This window comes from Stereum hirsutum, assembly GCF_000264905.1.
Source record: "Stereum hirsutum FP-91666 SS1 unplaced genomic scaffold STEHIscaffold_19, whole genome shotgun sequence".
Taxonomy (NCBI): Eukaryota; Fungi; Basidiomycota; class Agaricomycetes; order Russulales; family Stereaceae; genus Stereum; species Stereum hirsutum.
Genome location: NW_006763149.1, coordinates 835,412 through 853,142, shown reverse-complemented (window position 1 = coordinate 853,142; position 17,731 = coordinate 835,412). Strand labels below are relative to the sequence as shown.

Genomic DNA, 17,731 nt, shown 5'->3' with positions numbered 1-17,731 from the left:
GGAACGACTGTCACGCACGTAGTATTACGAGTAAGAGAAGGAGAGAGAGATAGATTGCTAGAATAAGAATTCAAAGACTGCCCGCTCGACGAGGGCGCCTCTGAGCGAGACGGGCAGACGAACGTAGAGAAAGAGAGAGTAAGAGAGAACGAAGAGAGAAGTGGGAACGAACACGACGTGGCAGCGTCGCGGGAGAGAACGGAAACGAATCCGAGATGATCCGGCGGCCCGGATCGTCGAGAGAGAGTTGAAGAGGAAAAGAAGAGAGTTCACGAGCCTTATCCTTGAGCGATACGTCTCGTGGGAGGCGTACCGCGCGCGGACAGAGAGAAAGAGAAGAAGAGAAAAGAAACGTTGAATTCAAGTAAGATGCGCCCTCCGAAGAGGGCGAAGCGACACTAAATACAGGTCGGCTACGATTACAACTCCGACTATACACGTGTATACGGATGATGCCGAAACGCGGCTTGAGACTGTACGTGGCGCGCCACTCCGACCCCGGACGTGGCGCTATGGAACAAGTAAGTACGCGAAAAAGTAAACTAAGAAAATGTGTGTTACAGTCGCGTCGTTTCCTTGCTCCCGAACTGATCACAAACATCCTCGAGTTCGTCCTCTGCGAACCTGACCAACATATTATGAGCACGAATGTTCGAACCCTTCGCTCGTGCGCCCTAGTCTGCAAGGATTGGACACCGGCCGCACAGAGGATCCTTTTTCACCGCATCACCACGCGAATTAACGTCTTCTCCCAGAAGTCCATTCTTGACCTCGATAGGTTCTTGACACAGCAGCTCAACATTGGAAATCGCATTCTCTCTCTCGATTTATCCGTTGCCATCTCACCTTCAGACACAAAGCCCAAGCCTAAAGTACTCACCTTATCCGTGACGACTTTGGAACAGATGCTTTCCCATTGTCCCTACCTCTATCACCTCGGCCTCAACATCGATACACCCAGTTTCGAGGAAGATGAGGTCGCTCGTCTGTCCGCACTGCCAGTCAAAGTTCGGTCTCTGGACGTCATCTTTCGGTGCGATATCACGAAGGCGCTCGCGCAGCTGTTTTTCATCTGGCCGACAATTCGTCATTTCAGTTACCGGAATCCCTACGGAATGGAGATGACCAACCCTGCTGAAGTTCTTCCCGAACGACCTCCGTTTTCGTTATACGAGCTCTCACTTCATTCAGACCCAGACCGCTATGTGCTGGACTGGCTGGTTCCTCCGCCCAACGAAAGTGAGACGAATTTCCAACCGTCGTTGCGTATCCTCGAAGCTTCTATGCCCATGGTATTCGATGATAGTCAGTGGGACTACAAACCATTCGCCCCCTTCCTGCTTTCCTTGCGGCTCTCGCACCCCCCTCAGGACGGTCTATCGTGGCACGTTCTTGATGCCTTCAACAACTTGGAGGAGTTGGTTCTCAGGGACTGTCTTGCTGGGCACTGGACGATTCGCGCCCTGCCGCCGACGTTGAAGCATTATAGGTACCACAGGTCTGGCCGTCCCGAGGTGAAGAAGGCTAGAGCGCTTCTGCTTGCCCATGCGGTGCTTCTACTCTGCCCGAAACTGGAGATGTTTACGATGAATTATGGTCCGAAGGGGCCATACAGGGAAGTGTTCAGGGACTTTGAGAAGTTGTGCGCAGGAAGGAAGATTGCTTTCAATGTGGACCCACGGATACATTTAATGGTGAGTGCTTTATCATTTGACACAAGTTTCATCGTAAATGAGATGCTGATAGCGGATCCTTTGCCATATGTGTTCTCTAGTCCGACTACCCTGTCCCCGTCGACAGGTTCCCCCGCCTTCGTACTGTGGACAACCTTTACCAGATGAAGAGGTGCTAACTCACTTCTTATGTGAATGCTCTTAATTGTTATCATGGCTGCATGGGTTCATGTTTGTGACCTCCTTCTCCTTCAAAGGGTCGAGATAATACGAATCTATGCACGGAATGTTGAACGCGGGTGGCGTCGCAAAAGCTTACTTGAATTATTCTCGGTCATAATGTATAGAGTTTGCACTACATACGTGCACAATCGATTCTCTTCCCCCTTTCAATTTCATGCCTAGTTGATAGTGCTTCCGAATAAAAGAGTAAGTACTTGTCGTAGAAAGAGTCGCCACAGTGGCACCTTCACCGTATACGTACGTAATCAACGCACGTCCACGCAAATCCGAAATCGCGACTTCGACGCGTCCGCCACATTCTTCCCCACTCGTTCTCTACAGCCATGTCTCTCAAAGTCCCAAAAGCAAACAATATCCAGCTCTTCAAAGATGGATACAAGGTGTGCAGATACGATTCCTATCAGTCAGTAATAGAGCATGACGATGCATTCAGCAAATGTCAGGTCTTGAGGACGCCGTCCTTCGTAATATCCAAGCCGTCTCTGAGCTTTCCGATCTCGTACGGACAAGTTTCGGCCCAAATGGTGTGTTGGAGATCTTATTACACTGTGTCATTGGTATTCTTATGATTCAATAGGACGGAATAAGCTCGTGATCAACCATCTCGGACGACTTTTTGTGACTTCAGATGCTGCAACTATCATTCGGGAAATTGAAGTCGTCCATCCGGCTGCAAAACTGCTCGTCATGGCATCACAGGCACAGGAGGAAGAGGTGCGCATTCACTTGGCTGTATCATTATTCCAGGTGCTAAATCAACGGATGGATGTAGATGGGTGATGCGACAAACATGGTGCTAATCCTTGCCGGAGAGCTGCTGAAAAAGGCGGAGAACCTCCTGATCATGGGCCTTCACCCAAGTGAAGTGATGAAGGGATACCAGTTGGCCTCTGATAAGGCACTCTCGGAGCTTAACAGTACGTTTAATCTATATGCCTCAATTGACACCGCCCATACTCAGACGATGCAGACCTATCATGTAGCGAGCTTCCGAGCCCTATGACCCATGCATCCCTTACCCAAGCCATCAAGCCCGCCATCGCAGCAAAACAATACGGATTCGAGGATTCCCTCGCGTCGCTCGTGGCCGAAGCGTCTCTTCTTGTCATGCCGTCAAACCCACAAATGTTCAATGTGGACAACGTTCGGGTCGTGAAGATCATGGGCGGCAGTTTGGCCGCGAGCAGGGTTGTGCAAGGTATGGTGTTTGGCAGAGAACCAGAAGGTACGCGCTGTTTTGCTCTTTGCTTTTGTTCATAATCCTTATGATTATGATTATGTCAGGCGATGTGAAGCAGATCACGAAAGGCAAGGTCGCTGTATTCACCAACCCCATCGATATCGCACAAACAGAGACAAAGGGTACCGTTCTCATCAAAAACGCCGAAGACATGCTTAACTTCACTCGCGGAGAGGAGAAGCATATGGAGAAGGTTCGTCACACATCTACCCGTTCCCTTTTTCTTCCACCTAATATGCCATTTTTTCAGATCTTTGCCGAGATCGCAGCATCCGGCGTCAAGGTCATCATCGCAGGCACTAACATCGGCGAACTCGCCCTCCACTATCTCAACCGACACCACATCCTCGTCCTCAAAGTCCTCTCCAAATTTGAACTTCGTCGTCTTTGCCGTGTCGTATCCGCCACTCCCCTCGCGCGCCTCGGTGCACCCACGCCCGAAGAGGCTGGTTTCGTCGATGTCTGCGAGACTCTCGAAGTCGGCGGTGATCGCGTCACTGTGCTCCGCCAAGACGACAGCACGCCTTTGTCTGGTGGCGAGGTCAAGACGAAGACTGCGACTATCGTGCTTCGTGGCGCCACACAGAACCACCTAGACGATTTGGAGCGTGCGGTCGATGATGGTGTTGGTGTGATCAAGGCTTTGTTGAAGGACGGAAGGTTGGTACCCGGGGCTGGCGCTACGGAGCTCGAGCTGGCAAAGCGTGTGGACACTTATGGGGCTGGGTTGAAGGGGCTTGCGCAGCATGCTGTGAGGAGGTTCGCGTCTGCTCTGGAGGTCATCCCGAGGACGTTGGCAGAAAATGCACGGGGAGGTGCGGAGGGTAACGAGGTTGTCGCGCGGTTATGGGCCAAGCACGAGAAAGAGGGCGGAGAAGTGTACGGTGTCGATGTTGAGGTACGTTCATGCGATGGGATGGTGTGTCTGAATATTTTACTCATTTTTCTCCTTCTAGCATGAGACGGACGGGACGCTCTCGGCAGTGGAGTACAAGCACCTGGACTCGCTCGCCGCAAAGTACTGGGCGATCAAGCTGGCCACTGAGGCTGCGATCTCGGTACTCAGCGTTGATAGCATCATCATGAGCAGACCAGCGGGCGGACCAAAAATTCCTCAGCAGGCGGGTAGCTGGGATCATGACGACTAGAGCCCTTTGAGGGTGCTCGGATGAAGTGAAGATTAGAATTCTGGCATTGTATTCTAGTAGTAATGCAGCCGTGCTGGTGAAGCTTGAAGTTTAGATTCCGCAACTCGTTGCTTATTACTGTAAGTTAGGTCTCAAGTCGACTACCTACCTAGACCTTGAGCAGGTGCTACTGTGGCTCATGACAGTCAAAATTACCCGAGTGCCACAGATCAACATTGAATCTCCGACCGAAATGGCGGTCCAGACAGCAAAGTTCCCGGGTTTGCCCCTTTTCCCAACCAGCTTGGCTGTACATCTGCACATTCAATCACCTCCTGCAGTCCTCGTTTGTTCTATATCTGGCCGTTAGTCGATGTTCTGGATCTACTCTAATGCTCTCACAAATATACAGCGTCTAGAAGCATACAAGCGTGAGACCAACGCGCACAATCTTCGCAGGAGGGTCCGATAGAGTTCAAGCTATATTGGCATACCTCCATGGAGGACTACGTTGGACGGCGAGAAACATCGCGCCAAAGTTGGTTGCTATTATGTACGTGTCGCTTCTCCTAAGCTCGCCCATCGTGAAGCTTCCGACCGTGATCAGAGTGACCTACTCACTCTCGTTGTCTTCACGCGTTGCGTATAATACGCAGAATGCAACGAACGCCGAAGCTATATCGCATGTGCAGCGTGGATCTCCACTTAGCACAATCATCGTCTCATGTACTAATTCTGGGTTTTGCATTGCGTTATACCCGCAGTCTCACAACCAATGGTCGTTGTCCTTGACTTGGCCGCTGGTTTCCCGCCGTGTCTGGAAAAGGAAAGCAGGGCATATTCTTACGAATCCGAGTCTAATCATGGCTCTTGCCTTGCCCGTGGCAATCTAACCTCCTTGGGACTTCTCGGCTGTAGTGCTACACTAACTAGTGGACGTCATTCCCGCAAGTAAGTATACATATAGGTGCCACGCAGCACGCTGAACGGCGACGAACAATTTTATGTACCTCTGTTCAGGAACGGAAATGCTCCTTGCGTCGTCAATGAAGACGCTCTTGAAGTGAAGTATGCTCGACCCCAAGACGGGAATCGCGCTTCTCCGCAAGAGAATCCCAGCGTGGAGCGACAGTCCTCAAGTATCAACGAAAGGCGCTGTGGTGCTGCAAAATCACCACTCAGCACCACTCTCCTCTTCCATCTCCCTTCAAGGGAGCGCCTTTAAGCATGCTTGGTAGTGGGATGAACTCTCGCAATATTTTTCGGGCTAGACATGATGTAGGGTTGCATTGACCCTGTACTTCCTCGTGAATGTATCAGTGCATATTGAAACGACGGTCGAGCATCTAGGAATAGACATCCGATATTGACGACTTACGATATAACAGCGTCTCGCTTCGTTGAATGATAATCCTGGCGCTGAAATACTCCATGAGCAGTGCTTCTCCCGCCTCAGACCTCCATCGTATGAGGGCCAAAAGAGTCTCGACGCAGTGATCTGATATCCGCGTCTTTCCCCTTGATCGATGGATGCACCACGTCTCTTGCTCCTTGTTCCCAGCATGGTCCTGTAATGGAGTCAGTCTCTCGCCTTGTCTAAAGAAGGACCAGAACTGATATTTTCCTCTCCCCTTCTCTCCCTCTTTCCCTGACCCGCTACTCATCGAGCCTCCGCCGTCCATGGCATTGGCCCTTCGTCGATATCCACGCTCAACTCTTCACCTTCATATCATCTGAGCCACATCATCCCCTTGCTACCGGAATACAAACTCAGGGCTTTTTCTCAGTCCATGACCACGCCCATGAACAACACTTGCCGAGGGTTGGTGGGGGTGTAGCTCATGACTAGTTCATATCACGTGGTCATCGTAATGAATCCACCAGAGGGCCCTCAAAGAGCGCTGCAACTGATGGAGGTGAGAGCATTGAAGATGATCAGGATGGCAGGCTTCAACATAGATATAAATCTTGGACACATACCCGACAGCAGTGACTGGTGCGTTATGTCTTTGTAACCTGTGGTCGCCTACGAGTCAGACGTCGTGCAGAGACATGAGCTTCCGGCTCCGCCGGCGACCATAGTGTCACCTGAGTACGATCGTATGTGATCGTCTTCTGTTATGACTGACATATCGCTCGGGAGATATATGTCAGTCCTACGCACCCTGCTGGGAGATCGACGATAGACGTCGAAGGCTGTGGCGGTTTTGTCGACCCTCTATGTTACTGCCAGTAGAGATCTGGGCTCCCATTGAAGACTACTCGATGTGACCATGTCTTGTTGCAAGGGTCGCGAGAAGTCAGAGGGCACCAGAGACACAAAAATCGAGGCCTTCCGAGGATATAGCCGAGGTCAAGTCCCATATTGGGAACTTTGCTGCGCCACACTCCGAAACCTGTTGCTGTGCCACCTCCGAAGCCTGGCACGATGCTGCAAACATGGTGCAAACATGGTGCAAACATTCCCCCCCTCTTTTGTTTCCCATCGTTTTTACCCCTTACATACATATTCCCCTCACTATATCCATCCTACTTTCGATACTACTCGATGTCATCTCAGTCCATTTTCCAGACCGTCAACGCCTATATCGGGTTTGTGGCCTCTGCTATTACTATCGGTGCTTGTGCGTATACTGTCTTCAAACTCAAGGACAACGAGGAGTTCCGAAATTACTTCTCACGAACTTTACCCATTCGGTACGTAGTTGAATCCTCTTCTCGGTAATTCTCTTTTTAAGTACTTACCTACTTGCATTAGTTGGACCAATGTCACCACAGTCGCCTCAGACCGCTTCGTCGTTGTAAGTTATCTGCTACGGTATCAGATATTTGTACTTGATCATTTCCCCCATAAGCTGTCATCCCCATTTACTCGCAACGGCACTATCCATCGCGAGATGCAGAGCGCATTTTCCGCTATGTAAGTTTCCCCTCATCCCCCCACGATCTCGACGGAACTGCACTGACAAATGATATGCCAATTTCGACAGTCGTGGTGTCGTCGCAGGTGCTTATCCCAATGTCGCTGATGTTGTGAAGCACATAGGTCGCAATATCAGGGGCCTCTTTGCTAACTTCTCAGAGGTAATGATTACAACGTCTGTAGTCAATTGCAAGATTCTTACCCCAGTCCTCCATAGTCTGTGCTTCCAATGCATCGCACCGGTATGTTCATAGATTTCGAGTGTAGGCTACTGTCATATCCCTGAGCCATCCTATCATCTCAGCCGGCGAAGACAATCATGCCCTCGAGGAACTCCAGCATGATGCCGCTCAGCTCGACCCCACAACCATCGAGCCCGATGGTGTGCATGTTATTGCACCTGCGGACAAAGACATGCAAACTGGGATTGAAGGAACTGTATCTTCTTCGGGCTCTACTAGGTGAGTTTTCTAAGCAACGGTACATACTAGTCCAACGAGTGACGGCCACCATGCGTTCTGCCCGCCGCCAGCCCGACCGCTGAACCGCAGCGCATTGTCGATCAGCCTCCTCCTCCCACCGTTGAATCTGATGACGCACATATCCCCATGCCCGCTGGTGCAGCCGTTCACGCTGGCATCGGAGGCGCAATGCCATCCTCGGACGGGTCCTGAGCAGCAGCGATGTATCGACGAAGGCGATACTAACTGTGTGCCTCCTCTATTGGTTTGTTGGTACCGCTGTCAGCCTTGCCTCAAGGGTGGCTGTGGTTCTGGCTTATACGCCCCAGAACCGTCTCTGACTTGCATCAGTGGATATTGACTGCAATACTAGATTACCAAGCCCTCTTGATTTTTTGTCGTGGAATTGGTATTTGTCGCATAGACGAAATGTTTGTATCTTCCCATGATTCGTTAACATTCATACACTCCTATGAAACAGTGAAATTTCAGTGTATTTGTACGATTACGACTACCTTTTGATCAGTGTATAGAATAATCACTCCTTTGTAAATCAACTAGTTGACTTACTGCTCACATTGGCTCCTGACAATTCGGTGTCGTCGTAGGTGGGGGGCCACAACATTTCTCCTGGTCCCATGCCCGGTGGGATCTCTTGCCTGATCCCCAACTTTTGCACCAATCCATTTGGTGCTGATGGAGCACACCCCGACGGTTTTCGCCCGCTGGGCTGAGAGTCTGGGCGCAGGATGAGATCAGCCGGCTGATGTCATTCCCAAATACTATGGTGGTAGCATGTCAATGAAAATCACCATTGAACATGAACTCAAAACATCCGCGACGATGTCTTCCGCGGTATGTATTTATACAACAATAGTTTCCAAAGAAGAAGGATCAACTTACGAAGATCATGTGACTCGGAGAACTCGGAAATATAGCTTCCGTAGAGCCTCCGAGGGCTGAGTTTGAAATGTGTAGACGAAATGCCGCGTGGCGGTCGAGTGAAGCGAGCGGCACAGTGCACATGCCCATATAGCCATGAGTTTACTACAATGAAGTCCTCAATACAAGCGGCAAACAGACCGTGGGCCGTGATATACTCAGATGTGGGTATATTGCAGAAATATCTATGCCCTACACTAGCGAAATTATTACGAAGCGTCACAAGGATGAAACATCCATTAGAGCCTACCCTCAGATCATTCAACCGACAATACTGTCCCGCTTTCCTTCTTCACGAACTCCGATAATTCATCAATCCCAACCGCTGTCGAATTATTCACGACAAAAATCGCCGGTTGACCATACGGTGCGTCCACCTCGACGGTCTGCCCTCCTCCATACGTAACGTTGCTCCAAACATGCGTGTACGTCCTACCCTCCCCGTCAGCCGTATCTCCAGGCAGGTAGACGGCGACCGTGAACGTCTGGGAGTCGTATACGGGAGCGACGTAGAGCTCTGAGCCGAGATAGAACGATTCATAGGAGATCTCACGGGCGGCGGTGTCGGCAGTGTGGTAGATAACGGGTGAACGGAGAAGAGGCCACCCGCGAAGTGTCGATTCGTTGTCGAGGACATGACGGCGATATGTGGCGAGGGCGGCAAAAAGACGGGCGTTGTAGGCGTAGTATGCATACGTCGCACTTGTGCTGTAGAATTGGGCGTTGACGCTTGGGATATTGCCCTCGTGCGAACGGAAGACGGCGCTCGAAACCGCTGCGAGTTCGCCCCAACGTCCCAGAAGTTCTTGAGAACGCGTAACATTGCCGACGGTGGATAGAATGGTCGTATAGCCTCCGACATCCGAGTGCGACTGAGAGTAACCTGAAAAGCCCATATGAACCATTATAGGAACGACGGACTTCATCCCGTCGTTCCTATCCCAGTTCACGTTCTGGTCACCCGCCCAGAAGAGGTTTATGTACCGATTCGCCAGGAACGACGCAGATCGATGGAACAGAACGGCTTCGGAAGTCTTGTCCAGATCCTCGACGATTTGACGGTTCAACTGCGCCCATTGAAGCGGGTACCGGCTATGGTACGTGAAAGCATCCTCCCCGCTCGCCAGCGCAACATCGCTTGATACGGGCGTATACTCTCCGAAGTCCGTCATGAATCCGGAGATATTGGAGTTCCAGACCTGGTTCGCCAGGACGTCTGCGAACCATGTAGTCGTGTCGCCGTTCGTCAGGTCAACGATTCCGGCGTCTAAACCTGGACCACTCGAGATGATAGCCGTAGAATTGATGGTGGTGTTCTGGACAAGGAAGTGTTGGGATGTAGCTTCGTCGTAAAGGTTGCGCTTGAAGCCTGAAGATTTCGTGCTGACGTTCGCGAGGAAGGTGTTCACGTAGGAGAGAGTGCGAATATCGTATGTGTCGCGGAGGTTTTGAACGAACGAGGTCCAGTTGGGATAAAGTACTTCGTCGTTCTCCCAATTCCACCAGAGGCGCGAGCTGTAGAAGGCGAGAATATATCAATAATCCAGGTATAACTCAAGGGAGATTTTCGATTGCTCACATTTTGACGTAGGGTCCGGTTTGACTATGCGTCCCTACCCTGTGGAATATGAAAGCTACGTGAGTACGAGAGAGACATACGGTGGTCGCAAAGTAAACCATACCAGTCCTGGAGCCAAACCGCAGCAATCGGGGTACTGGAGTTGAGCGCCTCGATGATGATACCGTCAACCTTATCCTGCCCGCCCTGAATGCCCAATACCGCGCCCTTATCGACCCATGTCGGCAACACCGGCATTCTCCCCGTATACTCCGTCAATAACTCGACCGCGTCTAGCAGCACGCTGTTCTTCCCGGGAGACACCTTCGCCACATGACCTTCAACGCTGAGGCCGTCGTATCGAACCGTCACGACATCGGGCTGTGTGAGATCGAAGTTCGTATAGGCCGTGTACTGCTCGGTGAGGTAGAAGACGTGGCCATCGGTGGTGATGTACTGTGGAATAGCGGTATATGTTGTGAATTTATCCCCACCGGAGAAGAATGAATTCAGATTCGCGAGCGTCGTCAAAGGCTCGTCGCCGCGTCCCGCGCCTTGTTCCCGAGAAAATATAGGGATAGATTGGCCTTTCAGCGAAGCAAACGATGGTTGAGCCCCGAATCCGTAGAAGTCTTCAGACGCATCAGATTGGTAAGATAGGAAGGCCTTCTTCAGCGGGAAGGAGTGGTTGGTCGAGCCTGTGACATCGAGAGAGAAGGCTACGCGGTCGGTGAAGCCCTGGGGTATCGAGAATTGTAGGGTATACCGAGCAGAGGTCTCCCCGCCGGATAATGTGCCGACGCCGATGCAGGTGGACAACTCTCCGCCAACGATGACGCCACCGTCCGAAGATTGGGCCACTGAGGCGACGCTCTGGTCCAGGCAGGAGTCCTGATCAACCTGGGTAATCTTGAAGTTACCGTTGGCTGCCTCAACAGAGTCGTTCCCCGCACTTGCGCTGACGAAGGAAGTGCCAGGAACAGTGGCCCAGATAATATCCTGCGTTTCTCCGGATTGGATGGAAATTTGAGATGCGTCTGCGTTCCATATGAGGGAGAAATTGGAGCCAAGATCGTACGTCACAGATGGTTGTGTGGTTGAAAGTGACCGTGGGCTCAGTGATAGCGAGAGCGCAGGAATGAGGGTAGATAATAGAGTCGCCGAAAGAGGCAAAAGAAAACCGGAACCAGTCATGTTGACAGATGGCTGAGCCTGTGAATCATGTACCTCGTCAGTATCCGAGCAGAAGAACGTCTACACACAAAGTATGCTATACTCACCTGTAAGAAGACGACCTGTTGATCTTTCGCGGACGCCTAAGAATGTGCACATCTTCGAGAACTTCGGTCTTATAGTACGGAAGCCAGGCACAAGGATTACGGTTCCGTAAGATCGAGAAATTTGTTACCCCTCTCGAGCTCGCAATTGGGGTAAGATATGATCTCGAAGCAAACGAAGACAGCAGAAACCTAAGTGACGGCGAGGGTGCTGAGGACAATCGCTTGAATTGTCATTCAGCCGCTTCAGCGCGATTCATATCCGGTACTGCAAAGAGTATGTGGGCCTTTTTTCTCAAGAACAATACGACAGAGGGAACTCTCACAGAGCGAGCCCCCAGAGAGTTTTTTCCCAAGAAAAACATATGCCAGTGTGGTGAAGCCGGAGATCGTGAGCAAGAACAGACAACGATGGCGAGTTTAGTCGCACGCGAGGCTTCTGGCCGCGGCAAACTCCGTGTGGCCCAAGCTCGCCGTTGACTTTGACTGGAATGTGGCCCTTTGGATACACAGTACTCTACTACTACACGGGAAGAAACGGTTATGGCGATGGCAAGTCTTATTCCATGGTCATGCTAGAGATTCAGATAGGTAAACGCGTAAGATATGCATATATAGTAGGTCTTTCGAGCCCGCTCGCTTGTATACATGGTTGGAATCTAAACATCACATTGGGAGTCTTATTTAAATTACAGAGCGCCATACCCATGATCCACAATCCCAGAGATCAAAGATCCGGAATGACAGTCAGAGTCAGCGATAGCACAAAACAAAAACACAGAACATACAAAATCCCAATAACCATAACCATAAACCCTACCAAAAGTATCCATCCACCCACTCGTCCTCTATCCTCCGAGTTAGCTACTCACCCATCCGCTCAGATCCCCACTCACTCGTAACATAAAATAAATATCCTCCCCTCCTTCACGCTCATGATCACCGCCCCCTGACTCTGATCGATATTCAACGTCTCCACCTGGTCCAGGTCCAACTCCTCCGGAATCTCTAATGTCTTCACCGATCCTTCCATCGGCCACATATCATCATCGTCGTCACCGTCATCGCTGCCCTCGTCCATAGAGCCCCCAATCCCGCTCCTCACGACCCGACCGTCTTCTTCGAAGGAGATAGACGGGAATGAAACGAAACGCAGACGTTTGAGTTCGCCGCGATGGAGGGCAGCTTCGGAGTGTGCGGCCGGGTGGCCGTTTTGGTCCTCATCTTGTTGATCTTGAGGGGGTTCATCGTCTGAATCGCTCGAGCCATCGTGGTTTCCGTAATAGTCGGAGCTATGCTCAGAGCCATCCTCGCGCTCCATCTCGTCGTCATCCTCAGCATGTCCGCGCCCACGCCCACGCCCACTATACTCCCTCTCCTCCTCGCCCTCGCCCTCGCCGTCATCACTCGACCCTCCGGCCCCATTGACCCCATGTTCCGTACCCCCACTGCCCGCAATCGCAGGCTTATAATACTCAATCCAGACTGCATGCCCAAAATCGACCGCCAATAACGGTCTGGGATGTTCCACCGCCTCTCCAGGTGGGTCTCCATCCCCTTCATCGCTCACAACATCCATAACGCACACGATTTCGAACGGCGCACTGACGTACCACATCTTCATCAGCGCATCTTCCGGACTACGATGCCCGTTTGAGTTTGCTTTCGCGTTTCCGCGTGCGCTCCCGCTGGGACCAGCACCGTTCGAAAGTGTGTGCGCGTGTGTCGTACCGTTCGAGTGGCCGTTCGCGGCTTGGATATGACCATGGCCATTGACGATGGCGACCTGGCCTGCCCCGGCCCCATTCGTCCCCGCAGCCTGTGTCTCCCCCGTCGTAGTCTCCATTTCGACCTCGGAGACTGGTACCTGGAAATAGTGCTGACTAAGAACATACTTCGTCCTATGCGTTCTCCTCTGATGATGAGCCAAAAGCACGACCGTACAGCTCAAGCTCGGAACCCCCGCCAGCGTTGGCCACCACTGTCGCACAAAATGCGCAGACTCGGGATACCATGTCGGGAAGGTGAAGGGATTGGGGAGGGGACTGCGGGAGATGTGGCGAGCGAGGGCTTGGTCTGCTGGATGATTGTGATCAGAGTCGTCTTCTCCGTCGGTGGCGTAGTTACTGGAGGAGGAAGAGGCAGCGGATGTGGCGACGGCAGAGGTCGAGGCTCCTGCTGTGAGTTGTGGGTTTTGGGGTTGCTGCTGTTGGAAAGTAGTCTGCACGACAAGTGCACCGTTCTGGTTCTGTATTTGTGGTTGACCCTGCTGACCCTGTCCAGCATCGTTCGCTTCTTCCTCTTCGTCTGGAAAGGGAGGCTTGTATGATTCCGGAGGTAATAGTGGAAATTCGAACGGTCGTGAGACGATATGGGGTGACCGGAGAATGCCAGTGACGAATGGTGCATTGCCACTGAGGGGGGAAAGAGGGGTGATGTGTTGGCGAAGTAAGGAGAGGGGGTAGAAATGTTGGACGGCTCTGTCTGCCTCTTCGGAGTGTATCACGATCTCATTATTTCGTAGTATGCACGACCAATTATGCGATGAAACCTAAGTCGGAAGGTAATTAATTTAATATGCAGGCAGAATGTCAGACTGGACGTCGATGTGAGGTAGATCGTGGTTTGACTCACGCAGGGTATCTTCGTGTCCACGAAAACATACTCATCACGGTTCCAATCTGGAAGGACGAAAAGCCCAATCGTACTGGAGCTGACGATCCAGATGAAGCCTGAGAGCAATCGCGCGACGGGGTCGAGGAGGAAGACGTTCATCACGAGACCCGTCATTTTGAATGTTTTCAACGGAAAGAAAGCGGGGGCTTCTCGTGGGTTTGATCTTGTTGATGGTAAGCTCTCGAGGTTGGGGTCGGGGAATTTTATTTGCATGAGCGCAAATTCCATGAGTTTGTCGTCGTAACTGCTTTCAAGACAATATATATCAGCGAATGGTTATAAGAAGGTGATTGGTCTATAAATATTAGGCAGTGGGCACCATCAAAAGTAACGCTCCGAATCTGGCAGATGTGAACTCAATCTCGACGAGATGATATAGGTTCCAACGCAATGTTACGCCACACATCTTGCTTCGCAAGTGTTAAGTGTAAAGGCAAATACGCAGACGCGGCAAGGATATAGTTCGCACACCAAGACTTGCCATATCCGCGAAACAAAGTAGAAAAGGAAGTAGACAAAATCACTGTGGCACTCACGTTCCGCCGAGCACCCTGGCCATCGTGAAGAACACGGACCGCTCATCAAACTCAACCCTACACTTCCACAGCTCCCATCTTTCTCCAGGGTTCCACTGCGCCAACCCCTCATCCTTCTGCACATCCCAACACACAACCTTCCCACTCTTTGTGGCGCAAAGCGTATAGCATGCCGTAATGGGCGAAAGCCAGTCTACCTCTTCGTCCGGCGGTGTGCTCACGATCTTGTACCAATCTCGGTTGCCGTCATCATCTAATCGAATGTCTGAATCATCGGCGGAGTTGGCTTTTGCTTTGCCCTTGCCTTTAGAAGGAGAGGAGGAAGGAGAGTTGAGTAAGGGCGAATAGAGGGATGATCGAGCGGGTCGTGGTGTGCGGGTCAGCCAGCCTCGTTCTAGTCGTGCGGCTTTATTGACGAGATGTATTAGTTGGTCCGTTGAGAGATCTCCGAGTCGTTGGAAGCCGGCGAGAGGTAAAGCTCTACAGCGGCGCAGAAGTCCTGCTGCGAGATGTCGATACACTGGCCGCGTCATGACGAAAGCGTGCAGTGTTTTACATGTCTAAACATTTCGTGACGGAAGCATACAAGTCAGTCGGGACTAACCTACTTAATGAGAAGATAGAGCACACACCAGTACTATAGGACTAATGTCTCGATTATCCAAATGTGTGATGATGTTCAGCAGGAGGTCGTATGGAAGATGCTGTAATGCGGGACCTATTAGAGGGACCTCCTTCCTGACGGCAGGAGGGGAACTGTTGCGCAGAACGGTGTCAAAGTAACCTCTGGCCATGTCGAGGCGAAGAGTCGTGGTGATGGTCAGGAAGAAGGAGCGTGAGCGAACAACTTTCTTCGAGGACCTCTTGACGTTCCATCTCCGCATTCGGCACAATTGCACGACCAACGGAAGGCGTGGCCCGGTGTGGCGCTGAGAATGTCGTCATGGTGTGGCCCAAGCTGAGGGCTTTACTACCCACGGGCCACCTGAATGCGGTCAATCGTGAGGTTCGGTAACAAGTAGTAAATTGTTGTTATAATTTATATCATTTATGTAGACAGAAATGTGCCGCGTAATTGTCTACACAAACGCATTCCATCTTTGAACAATTTCTGAAGCTGCTCGCTTTCGGCTTTGGTCCCCCCTGGCATGCCATTAAATTATTCGGACAAGAAATACATTTATGGCTCCATAGAAGTATGTTGGGGCATAAATTGCATATCTCCAAGACTGTTGTCCACGTTGGGAGAGACGTCCCCATTGAGGGAGATGTTCGAGGTGTCCCAGATGGTGTATTGGTGGTGTACCAGGACGATGACGATCGCTGGGTAGAGGCCCTTGAGAGTGATGGAAGGTGGGATGGAAATCTGCATCTTCGATTCCTCGCAGTCTTATACGTAGATGGCGAAGAGGACGTACAACGATCTGGTTACCAACGGAATTGAGGACGTTATTTGCAATCCATGCAGCGGTCCCACTAGAAGGCGTGAAAACGGGGAGGTAGGTGAAGCATTGGGAGAGCTATGAATCATGACAGTTATATACATCAAAGCACTTCTGAGTACAATCAAAAGCGAGGCTAGAAATTTTGACGCACCCAGATAACTAGCCATATAAAGCCCGATTCGACGAGTAGAAGTACTACTTTCCCAGCAGACGACCATCCGTCCTTGTTACTGGCGCGCATATCTTTACGCAGGTGCCTGCAGAAAAAGGAAAAATACTTAGTATCAGAACAAAAAAGGTGGAATGAAATGGCCATGGTCTCAAAGTAAGTAAAGGAACTGACCATGCTTTTAGTCCAATCATGCATGTCGAAGCGAGATTACTCGCAACGGACACGAAGAATGCTGCCGTTACCATATCCTGGCATGAGGCAGGCCTATCAAGGAAATCCCAATCATTGACTCCGACACAACCAACGTAAACACACGTCAGTGCTGTAAAATGAGTCAGGATACAATCTGCTTGGTGTGAAGATGGGAGGCTCACTGAGAGACAATGATAACATTGTTCCGAAGAACAGTATGATACGCTTGTTCATGTTCCATATCGCACACGCACGCCAGGCAATGACCGCGTCGCCCATTATGAACTATACATATTGGATCCACGTCAACCTCGGTGGAAATCTAACTTGTAGCGTAGTCAGATGGTGAAATCCTGACCTCCAGAGTGAAGATAATAGACCCAAGAAAGTACTTCGTCTCATTGATGTTTGAGAAGTTCTTCGCGACAGCAGCTTGTGTGTCGGTGTAAGAAAACATCTGATGGAGAGGCAGAACGATATTGATGATGTCGAACGTCCAGAGAGTCGTGGACATGGCAAACATGATAGTTGAAACGGAGAACATAATTATATGGGCCTTTGTACGCTCCCGCTTCGCGCTGCCGGCCAATTAAATATAGTTGATACCGTGAGTTAAACGGAGAGTTTAAGATGAACGAAAGACATACTGTAATATTATAGCCGCGAATATCATGAATATGAGATACGCTCCTGAAAATATCCGTCAGATCATTCCATGTAAGCACCTAACAGACAGAAGGGTCGCATACCGTAGAGAACGCTCTCGGGTACCATGGTCGAGACAGCACTTGCAATCTCCTGCCCTGCTCCAACAAGGGAAGCTACCTCTTGACTTGTCGACATAGACGGTTTAGGCGATTACTGTGCGAGAGCTTAACTCACAGTCCTTCGATATGAAGTTAAACAGCCATACTCAGTATGTCCTTATATCTCAAGCCAGATGAACATCGCATGACGAGGACCGGACAGAAATCCTATTACGGCCACTTAGACAGCGGGTTGTGTGGCGGGTAGCAAGGAGAAGACATGTCAATGTGCCACCATCGAGCTCAGGTAGCATCTGCGTGACGTTGCCTAGAAGTAACCATTGGCTGGAAACCTTGTTTGAGGAGATGATACCATCCGAATGCAGAGACGAGTTACGTGGCCGTGCAGAAGGATCAACTCTGTCAATGTGTTCAATGATGAGTTCTGGGTCAACCACAAATTGGTTGAGCTGGCTTTGTATAAGGAATTCAATGACACAGGGTGACCAGACGGCAGTTG

At 50.8% G+C, this 17,731-nt stretch overlaps 7 protein-coding genes across 7 annotated transcripts; 4 read left to right on the top strand and 3 right to left on the bottom strand.

Moving 5' to 3' along the window:
- Nucleotides 1-638: 638 nt before the first annotated feature.
- Nucleotides 639-1,852, top strand: STEHIDRAFT_162565 (uncharacterized protein; the record flags this gene model as incomplete). The annotated part of the gene is made up of 2 exons (XM_007310202.1): nt 639-1,694; nt 1,775-1,852. The coding sequence occupies 2 exons, from the start codon at nt 639-641 to the stop codon at nt 1,850-1,852; spliced, it is 1,134 nt and encodes a 377-aa protein (XP_007310264.1).
- Nucleotides 1,853-2,219: 367 nt separating this feature from the next.
- STEHIDRAFT_105193 (T-complex protein 1) lies at nt 2,220-4,485 on the top strand. The gene is made up of 8 exons (XM_007310201.1): nt 2,220-2,296; nt 2,350-2,440; nt 2,494-2,630; nt 2,689-2,833; nt 2,887-3,141; nt 3,201-3,349; nt 3,407-4,054; nt 4,113-4,485. Exons 1-8 carry the CDS (start codon nt 2,240-2,242, stop codon nt 4,302-4,304), a joined length of 1,674 nt encoding a protein of 557 aa, XP_007310263.1. The 5' UTR covers nt 2,220-2,239; the 3' UTR covers nt 4,305-4,485.
- A 168-nt stretch (nt 4,486-4,653) lies between these two features.
- Nucleotides 4,654-5,541, top strand: STEHIDRAFT_125786 (uncharacterized protein). The gene is made up of 3 exons (XM_007310200.1): nt 4,654-4,836; nt 5,048-5,234; nt 5,304-5,541. Exons 1-3 carry the CDS (start codon nt 4,782-4,784, stop codon nt 5,506-5,508), a joined length of 447 nt encoding a protein of 148 aa, XP_007310262.1. The 5' UTR covers nt 4,654-4,781; the 3' UTR covers nt 5,509-5,541.
- A 1,290-nt stretch (nt 5,542-6,831) lies between these two features.
- STEHIDRAFT_115643 (uncharacterized protein) lies at nt 6,832-7,880 on the top strand (the record flags this gene model as incomplete). The annotated part of the gene is made up of 6 exons (XM_007310199.1): nt 6,832-6,980; nt 7,042-7,084; nt 7,139-7,203; nt 7,274-7,448; nt 7,474-7,667; nt 7,739-7,880. The coding sequence occupies 6 exons, from the start codon at nt 6,832-6,834 to the stop codon at nt 7,878-7,880; spliced, it is 768 nt and encodes a 255-aa protein (XP_007310261.1).
- A 904-nt stretch (nt 7,881-8,784) lies between these two features.
- Nucleotides 8,785-11,582, bottom strand: STEHIDRAFT_105192 (uncharacterized protein). Its single transcript, XM_007310198.1, has 4 exons — nt 11,448-11,582; nt 10,292-11,379; nt 10,189-10,227; nt 8,785-10,124 (listed from the first exon to the last, which is right to left on the bottom strand). Exons 2-4 carry the CDS (start codon nt 11,359-11,361, stop codon nt 8,867-8,869), a joined length of 2,367 nt encoding a protein of 788 aa, XP_007310260.1. The 5' UTR covers nt 11,362-11,379; nt 11,448-11,582; the 3' UTR covers nt 8,785-8,866.
- Nucleotides 11,583-12,336: 754 nt separating this feature from the next.
- On the bottom strand, nt 12,337-15,450 carry STEHIDRAFT_68024 (uncharacterized protein; the record flags this gene model as incomplete). The annotated part of the gene is made up of 7 exons (XM_007309965.1): nt 12,337-12,677; nt 12,810-13,106; nt 13,176-13,523; nt 13,710-13,995; nt 14,079-14,367; nt 14,657-15,216; nt 15,289-15,450. The coding sequence occupies 7 exons, from the start codon at nt 15,448-15,450 to the stop codon at nt 12,337-12,339; spliced, it is 2,283 nt and encodes a 760-aa protein (XP_007310027.1).
- A 386-nt stretch (nt 15,451-15,836) lies between these two features.
- Nucleotides 15,837-17,308, bottom strand: STEHIDRAFT_162561 (uncharacterized protein; the record flags this gene model as incomplete). Its single annotated transcript, XM_007310197.1, has 8 exons — nt 15,837-15,992; nt 16,075-16,176; nt 16,253-16,358; nt 16,445-16,595; nt 16,648-16,750; nt 16,824-17,043; nt 17,113-17,155; nt 17,215-17,308. 8 exons carry the CDS (start codon nt 17,306-17,308, stop codon nt 15,837-15,839), a joined length of 975 nt encoding a protein of 324 aa, XP_007310259.1.
- Nucleotides 17,309-17,731: the final 423 nt, after the last annotated feature.